At 45.4% G+C, this 9,298-nt stretch overlaps 2 protein-coding genes across 2 annotated transcripts; both read left to right on the plus strand.

The window, feature by feature from the left end:
* Positions 1-6,034: 6,034 nt before the first annotated feature.
* Positions 6,035-8,077, plus strand: M421DRAFT_9338 (PTR2-domain-containing protein; the record flags this gene model as incomplete). The annotated part of the gene is made up of 5 exons (XM_033598112.1): positions 6,035-6,308; positions 6,360-6,521; positions 6,569-7,302; positions 7,356-7,450; positions 7,507-8,077. The coding sequence occupies 5 exons, from the start codon at positions 6,035-6,037 to the stop codon at positions 8,075-8,077; spliced, it is 1,836 nt and encodes a 611-aa protein (XP_033444156.1).
* A 186-nt stretch (positions 8,078-8,263) lies between these two features.
* On the plus strand, positions 8,264-8,464 carry M421DRAFT_74126 (uncharacterized protein; the record flags this gene model as incomplete). The annotated part of the gene is made up of 1 exon (XM_033597010.1): positions 8,264-8,464. A coding segment is annotated over one exon (201 nt), but the record flags the coding sequence as incomplete, so codon positions are not given.
* Positions 8,465-9,298: the final 834 nt, after the last annotated feature.

The following is a 9,298-nucleotide window of genomic DNA, read 5'->3' on the forward strand; positions in this document are numbered from 1 at the left end:
CTAAGCAGAACGTTCTAGACTCCTCTAGGTAGGTCTACTGCATCTATGCTTAGTATTGCTGCATATACAAGCAAGATTACGTAGGTGCATGCGTAATCGTATACGTTAGCATCTTACAGAGTAGGCTACTCTATTTATAAGCAGAGGGTCTAGAACATATCTAGTTACTAAAAATAGAGAACAGCATATCTTAAGAACGAGAGGAGATACAGGCTTCGCAAGCACACCATTCTAATCCTCTCTTCTTAGAGATTACAATAGCAATGCTTAGGTAAGCATAGCGCTATACCTAAGAGGGAAATACGCTAGAGAAAGATTATAAGAACAAAGTCTTATAACTTTACACTTTTTACTTGCTATGTCTGTACATGTTCTGTTTTAAACCTAAGTCACAGATGTAGGACTATCTGTCTACAAGGAGGGTAGTAGTGTAATAACGCTCTATAAATAGTGACCTAATACTACTAGGATATAGTTCTAGCAACTTATAACTATAGCTCTTGTTACATAGCATAAGCTTGCACTAAACTGCCACTAAACCCTTATATATAAGGAGCAAGGAAATATAGCATTGTAAAGTAGTTTTTCTATATCTATTTATATAAGACCTATATATGTAGAGAATATATCCTAGTGTTCTTATCATCCCAGCACTCCTATATGCCTTGTAGCGGATTCACACCTATTCCAGATATCTTTCTTCTTGCCTTCGTCGTTACACACACGACCTCTTAATTAAATAGGCCCCTGGGCACCTACGTATTGAAGGAAATAAAGCAGCAGACAGACTTGCCAACCTAGAAGCCTAGCACCCATCACCCCTGACTAGAATAGCGGCTATGCCTACACTCTTAGGCATTAAGACAATATCTCACAAGATGCTACAGCACACGCAATAAACATAGTAGTCTAATAAGAAGACTAAGCTCTTAAAATAGTACATAAGCTAAGATTATAACTATATACTACGTAGTAGACTACCTAAACTAGACCTACTAACAGCCACCCTAGCTAGACTACTCTTAATCTAATCTATGCATAGTAACTTTGCCTAGTACTACTAAAAGTATAGACATAATAACTCAACACTTACCTACTTACATAGGCGCAATAAGACGCTAGAGCACTTTGTCCTCTGCTGCAAGACCTAAGGGTCCTTTAGCTAATAGCTACATCAGGAAAAGTTTTTCGAAATCCGGCCCAGACTGGCTGTTGCTGACAGTCGTGGCATGGTCGTGCAACGGCTGTTTAACAGCCCTAACAGCCCTAATTTGCGCCTAACAGCCCTAATTTCGTGCTAACATTGCTAACAGCTAAAACACTAAGTGCCTAATTAATAAACTTAAAACAATGTTACAACATTATTATATAGCTACCCTTAGTTCTACTAGCACTAGTATTAAATATTTAAAAATTGCGAAATTTCATGTATATATAGAGCGAAATTGTAGCTTTAAAATAAGCAAAACATTATTATTGTAGGCCTACTACAACGCAAGTTATAGAGCGTTGAAGGTTTGTTTGTTGAAGGGTTGTGTTTTGAAGTTGCGACAGCACACCATGGCAGCTGCAGCTGCGCCAGCACACAATGTATCAGCTGCAGCTGCAACAGCACACGACGTAGCAGCTGCAACAGCACCCAACAAAGCACCTGCTAACAAGCACACACTGCAGAACAGGCAGGCCTAGGCATAGAATTCTTAGTTTACCTACTATTCTTAAATAATATTCTTATATTTTCTAATATTTAGGCTGCTAGAGCCCTAGCAAAGAATCTTAACTTAGTGTCTAAGCAAGGAATATTAAGCTTAAAACCTTCCACACTTAATAACTATTCTATTAATAGGCCTATAATATTATTTAATAGCTTATTTTAAAGAGGAGACTTAGTAGTATATTAATATAATAAAAGTATAGTTTATTAAGCAGAGCTACTATTATAGCAGGATTAGGAGTTATTGTGGCTATTGCAGCTGTTAGGACTGTTAGAGCTATTAGCTTAAAATTAGCTAGACATTGAATACACATTGAATAACTGTTGTAGGCCTACAAGTCCTACTGTTGCCCACAGTACAATGCCACGATTTCCCAATTTCGACAACGGAAAAACTTTTCCCGATGTACTCTAACTACCCGTACTACTATCTAGCTGTAGCAAAGGCGTAGCATATACTAGTGTGCTTATTAGGGATCTAGAGGCCTTTAAAGCCTTCACCCAACTTACTTAATACTACACTAAGGTCTGCCCCTAGTAGCTCACCCTGTGCTGCGACAGCGGCAAACAAATATACTCTTTCCTTACTCTCCTTCTTACTCTCCCTCTCTCTTCTACTCTTATAGCATTCTACTGCCTTTAAACACACAAAAGGGATTCACCCTAATGTATCTACACTGCCTAGTCTCCCTAACTAGCGGGGGAGCTGTAGCTTAAAACAGTAGCAATATCCGCGCAGGCAAGAAATGCTTTCTAAGGTAGTTTGTTAGCACTGTAATCCTATAGCTTAGCACATCGTATATGCCCTTTGGGAGGCAAGATAGTGGACTTAATCCCTATTTTTTAGACGTAAAATAAATAACGTACTCCACAAGCGAGTGGCTCACACAAGCGAGTGGCTCACTTTTGCCAAGACCACACCAAACTTCACTCTACCTACAATGCCTCAACGTAACAATACAATCAAACCCTTAAAGGAGGCAGGAATACAGCATGCTCTTCAGGCTATCTATTAAGACGCGACACTTTCTTAGCAACGCGCTGCAGCTATCTACAACATGTCTTAAAGGACACTTAGTTACTAACTTGCTAGAACCTCTCTACAACACAATTGCAAGCCTAATATAATTAAGATAACTAGCACTAAAGAGGAGGTAATTTTCTATTATGTGTTAAGGCTAGACAAGTAAGGATTCTCACCCTAACTTACTAATGTAGAGGACATAGCTAATTCTCTGCTTGCTAAGCCCTACTAGACCCCTTTTAGCAAGAACTAGGCTGCTAACTTTATTAAACGCTAGCTAGAGCTTAAAGTTAAGTTTAATTGCAAGTAAAACTATAAGAGAGTGCAGTGTAAGGATCCTAAGGTAATTAGTAACTAGTTCTAGCTTGTAGAGAATTGTCAGACATGAGCAAGGCTGGCCGTAACACTGGCTCGGCTGGAATGGAACTGCATGGAATGGACCGCGCAGCTGGTCGCACAAGAGTGGGGGATAAAAGCCACCTGTTCATAGATCGATCGTTCGGATCCATTTTTTCAATCACAACAATTAGCAAGAACCCTTTAAATCTGACAAGAATACTAAAGCTAAGTATAGTATCCTAGATAAAGACACTAATAACTTTAATAAATCTAGCTTTATAATAGGTGTTATATCTACTAGTGCTGTTGTTACAGGCTCTAAGCGTTAAAGGAGACTAAAGACAGTGCAGTAGGGCAACTAAGAGTAGACTAGCATTATCTAAGGCATCTATTTAAAGGGCTAGTCTATCCTACCCTTTATTATCCTCTCTAGTAAGCACCACCTCTCAGCCTAGTACAAGGAGCCTAGTATACCTAACAACTAGGATATTATTGTCTCTAATAATAGCTAGACTAATAATAAGCTTAGAGTTAAGTAGTTAAAGTACTTTAATAAGCACACAAAGGCGCGCACTGTTAGCAGCTACTAATAGCTTGTTCTAGATAGCTACAAGAGCCACAACTTAGTTGAATTCTACTAGTACTGTAAGGAGCACAAGATTATTACTCTGTGTATGCCCCCACACTTATCCTATCTACTACAGCTGCTTGACGTGGGTTGTTTCTCCCTGTTAAAGAAGGCCTATAGCCGCCAAGCTGAGCAGCTGATGATGGGCAAGATCACTCACATCACTAAACTTAAGTTCTTGCTGTGCTTTAAAGCTGCTTTTTATGCTTTAATTACTAAGAGCAACATCTAGGGAGGATTTAGAGGCGCTGGCCTAGTCCTGTTTAACCTAGAGGCTGTAATATTAGAGCTTAAAGTACAGCTACACATGCTAACGCTACCTATTATAGATAACAGCACGTAGGAGTCTAAGACAGTAAGTAACACCCTAGAATTTAGGTCTTAATTAAAGCTAATTTAAGAGAAGATCTAGAGACACACTAATAGCTTACTAACATTAATAGTTAACACCCTTAATTAGCTTACTAAAGGCGCAGAGCTAATAGCGCATTTACTAGTTTTAGTGCGCAACTAGGTTGCTGACCTTTAGGTAGCTAATAAGGCTGCTACACGCTTTAAATTACACAAAAGAAATCAAGTATAGCAAGATAGGGTATTAACCTTTGCTAAGGGAGTGCAGCTAACTACTCTAAAGGAGTTTAAGACCTATAGTGATAGGAAGAAGGCAAAGAAGAGAGGAGGCGCTAATAGCAGCACTTAGTTATTAAGACACTATAGCATGTGTGGCAAGGCAGGGCATAATAGGACAATGTGTAAGAAAGATGTGTAAAGTACTATAGATTAGTGCAATATACTGTGTAGTACATGATATTGTTGTTGTGTGCTGTAATGTTGTAAAGTAGTTGTAGTGTTGGTGTAGTCTTGGCAAAAGTGAGCCACTCGCTTGTGTGAGCCACTCGCTTGTGGAGTACGTTATACCTAAGAACAAGAGCAAAGCTCTTCAGTTTCAGCCTCGCAAGGACTATCACGGTGGGGCTGAGTTCTACTCTCCTAGTAGAGTAGAGAAAGCACGCTCTGATGAGAGGACAAAGCAACAGAACCAGAAGGTAGAAGAACTCAAAAAAGCAGAGATAACGAAGCTTAGACACGCCAACAAGCTATACAATGAGAAGATTGCCCAGGAGAGGCGTGAGCAGCGGGAGAGGGAGAAGGAGGAGCGTGAGCGAGTGAGAGCTGAGAAGGCCTAGGAAGCAGCCGAACGCAAGGCTCAAAGAGAGCGTGATGAACAAGCTCGCGACGCTCAAAAAGCTGTACAATTGCCCTAAAGAGGCAAGCGCAAGGTGTCACAGTCTGTAGCACCAAGAAAGAAGCAGAATCGTGGTGCAGTAGCTGCGCAGCGTGGTGTTGTTGCTGCAGAGCATCCTGCGGCACCTCGCACCCACACCACCCGCAGCGGCAGAACAGCAACTCTATATAATTAATGTGTATGAGAGAATATCGTCGAATAGTTCTATAAAACAATCCACCGAATTATCTTGCGATAATAGCTATTGTATGTGGCTCTACAGCCTCAAGTTTGTATAGTGCTGCAGGGTAATTATCGGGCGTTGCGCGACTCCGGGCGTTGCGCGCACGGACACGGTAGGCCTCCGTAGCCAGGCGTGTGCGCGACTGCCCTCTTTGTCCTCCACCTCTCCACCCGGACCACAACCGAGCAGCATCCACCGTACAAGCCGAAGATGACCGTCACAATGCGACGCGGTGCAACAGGGTTACCGACGATAGTCTTCCGCGACAACGCGACAGTCGTCTTTGCCAATGCGGCGGGGAGCATTGAGCGGTGCCCTGCCTCCGTCTTGTCGTCTTGTCGTCTTGTCAAAACCTTCAACATGCTTGATGAGGAAGGTGTTCAACTCTCACAAGACAAAATATTGTCACATCACCATCAAGGATGGATTGACATTAATCATAGCCTTGCACCGACCGCGTGGAAACAAGATCGAACTCAGCTGTTGGTGATTGGCCATGTTATCTGTTCCCAGCTTGGCCTACCACGGCATACTTGGCAATGCAGCCTTTAGCGGAGTGGAGTGTCTGATATCACTCGGCGCCAATGCCGTGTCTGTATGCTTCTCCTACCAGGCTCGCAGTGTATGACAGGGCGTACTGTAGTCGCAACTGGAAGCCTTTATCTCTTGGGCTGGCGCACCTCTCATTCCTATTCATTGGCGCCGAGCATCCGCGAACAATCTCCTGATCATACTCGTAACACTGCAATGCTAGAACAGGCAGCTCGAAATCGTATGGAGAGAGAGGTCCATGAATATAAAGCCCAGCCTGCCGATGATCGACCGTTGTGTTCGTCAGCCGACCCACATCGGAATTCACCATGTCCTCCGGTGCAGCGCTTCAGATCGTAGACGCAGCGACCGCGGACTACCCAGCCGTAGCCAAGGGCATGAAAGATGAATCCATCATCGAGAAGCAAGAGCCTCATACTTCAGCATCTGAGGAGCTCATCGGCCCCAATGGCGAGCAATACCCTACTGAGGAAGACTGGACCACCTTGCGCCGCGTCTACGGCAAGGTTAACTGGATGATCTATATTATCGGCATAGTCGAGATGTGCGAGCGTTTCGCATACTATGGAACTACAGCCGTTTGTGAGTACAGTGCAAGTAATTTGGGAGCAAGTCTGTACTGACCGCTTCGAGTCGTCAACTTCATCCAGCAAGAGCTTCCCACTGTGGGGCCCTTCCCATCCGCGGGTGCTGCGGGTACGGATGGTCAGGCTGGTGCTCTGGGTATGGGCCAGCAGGCCTCGACTGGTCTCGTTCAGTTCAACCAGTTCTTCTCTTATGTCATGCCCATGGTTGGTAAGCGAAACAGGTACTCGCCCCTTCGACATCACTGACAAGACCAGGTGGTTGGCTCGCTGATGAGTACTGGGGCAAGTTCAAGACCATCTATGTGGCCATTGTGCTTGCTACATTCGGCCATATCTTGATCATTATTGCTGCCATCCCCAAAGTCATCGCAACTCCGAATGCAGCGCTGGGCGTGTTCATCATCGGTCTGATCCTGTTCGGAAGCGGAGTCGGCTTCTTCAAGTGCTGCATTTCTCCACTCGTGGCCGAGCAGTACGAACACAGCCACCCAAAGGCTTTTCTCCGCACCGAGCCGAACGGTGAGCGCGTGATTGTGGACCCTGGTATCACGATCTCGCGTGTCTACATGCGGTACTACCTCCTCATCAACGTTGGTGCTCTGACTGGGCAGATCTCGATGGTGTACGCTGAGAAGTACGTTGGCTTCTGGCTCTCCTACCTCCTGCCCACCATCCTGTTCATCTTCTGTCCTCTTTTGATGTTGGGCTTGAGCAAACACTATGTCAAGAAGCCCCCGCAGGGAGACGTGTTAGTCAAGGCGGTGAAGCTGTACGGCTTCGCTATGCGCGGCAAATGGTCCATCAATCCGGTGCGCACATGGAAGAACCTGTCGTCCCCCAACTTGTGGGATGGAGCCAAACCCAGCAATCTCGCTACGAAGCCTACCTGGATGACATTCGATGACGCCTGGGTGAATGAGGTGCGCCGCGGCATCAAAGCCTGTCAAGTCTTTCTCTGGCTACCGATCTTCTGGCTTCCCTACGGTCAGGTAAGCGGCATTCTGCTTGCGCCAGACGAGTCGCAACTGACCGAATTCTGCAGATGACGACCAACCTGGTCTCACAGGCCGCTACGATGGAGCTGAACGGTGTCCCCAACGACGTCATCCACAACCTGAACCCATTCACGCTGATCATGTAAGTCGACGCTGCATCCGCAAAGCCCAAACAACCCGGCTGACGTGCCTACCTAGCTTCATCCCCATCTTCGACAAGTTCTTCTACCCGCAGCTCGCGCGCATGGGATTCAACTTCACGCCTCTGAAGAAGATCCAGGCGGGTTTCGTGTGCGCGATGCTCAGCATGGTAGTCGCAGCGCTGATCCAGCACTTCATCTACGAGAAGTCGTCTTGCGGCAAGTTGGCAAGCAGCTGCGACACCCCACCCCCCTTGACGGTGTGGGTGCAGGCGCCCGCATACCTGCTGATCGCGTTCTCGGAGATCTTCGCCTCGATCACGGGGCTGGAGTACGCGTACACCAAGGCGCCGAAGAACATGCGATCCTTGGTGACGGGCGTGTTCTGGTTCACGCACGCGTTCTCGTCTGCGATTGCGCAGGCGTTCGTGCCTCTTGCCGCGGACCCGCTCTTGGTGTGGTTGTATGTCACTATTGCGATTCTGACTTTCTTTGGGTGGGTGGCGTTCTGGTGGACGTTTAGGGCTCTGGACAGGGAGAACGATACGCTCGATAAGCTTCCCGAGGGCGACTTCCTTTCAAACTCGGAGGCGCTGGCGGCGAAGAACGCGAGCGCGGACAAGGCTTGAAAGGGCTGTGCTTGTGGTATGGTTTAGCTATGCTTGTGGTATAACGTACATGTATAACGAGTCGGACAGCGGACGAGTCGGACACTCTTGCTAAGCCCCCACCAAACTACCCTTTACACAATTATGCCTCCTTAACAGCACTAGTTAGACGCGACAAAGGAAGCTCAGATGCAGCTGGCGCTCTAGGCTCTTAAACAAGACGCGACTCTATCCCTGCAACGCGCTGCTGCTATCTACATAGTTCCTCAAGGCACACTAAGCAATCAACGCACTAGACAACCTTCACAAGCTAATTCTATGGCCACTTTACAGAAGCTAGACTATAACAAGGAGAAGGTGATTGTTTACTATGTTCTTGAGCTAGTTGCGCGAAAATTTCCCCCTTAGCTAATAGATGTGGCCACTATGGCTAATTCTTTGCGCGCTGAGCGCAAACTAGGCCCTATTAGCACAAGATAGCCTAGTACGTTTGTTAGGTGGCACTTAGAGCTTACAGTTAAGTTTAATTGCAAGTTGTGACGACGCGGGCAAGAAGAGAGATATCTTGAATAGGTGTGAATCCGCTAACGTACCTCACGGGCGAGTGGCCGGCCCGGGCGAGTGACCGGGTTTTGCCAAGACCACACTAAACTTCATACAACCCGCGATGTCTTAACACAAAAAGGCTTAAAGTGTCTTAAAGGAACTAGATATATAGCTTGCTATTTAGGCTCTTAAATAAGACGCAGCTTTTACTATTCTACGTGCTGTAACAATCTATAAGGTGTTAGAAAGAACGCTAAGATAACAACGTGCTAGAACGCTCTTAAGACGTGATTGTAAGGTCAACTTAATAAAGCTAACAAGCACTAAAGAGGAGGTAATTGTGCAGCATGTTCTAAAGCTAGATAAGCAAGGATACCCACCCTGGCTTACTAATGTAGAGGATATAGCTAACTCTCTACTTACTAAGCGCCACTAGCCTCCTGTTAGCAAGAACTAGGCTAGCATGTTCGTTAAGCGTTGCCTAGAGCTTATAGTTAAGTTTAATTAAAAGTACAACTACAAGAGAGCCCTCTGTAAGGATTCTAAGGTAATCTAGGGCTAGTTCTGCCTAGTAGAGAATACTAAAGCTAAGTATAGTATCCTAGATAAAGACACCTACAATTTTAACAAGTCTAGGTTTATAATAGGTGTTATATTAACAGGAGCTGTTGTTACAGGCTTAGAGTGTTATAGACG

Source organism: Didymella exigua (assembly GCF_010094145.1).
Source record: "Didymella exigua CBS 183.55 unplaced genomic scaffold M421scaffold_45, whole genome shotgun sequence".
Lineage (NCBI taxonomy): Eukaryota > Fungi > Ascomycota > Dothideomycetes > Pleosporales > Didymellaceae > Didymella > Didymella exigua.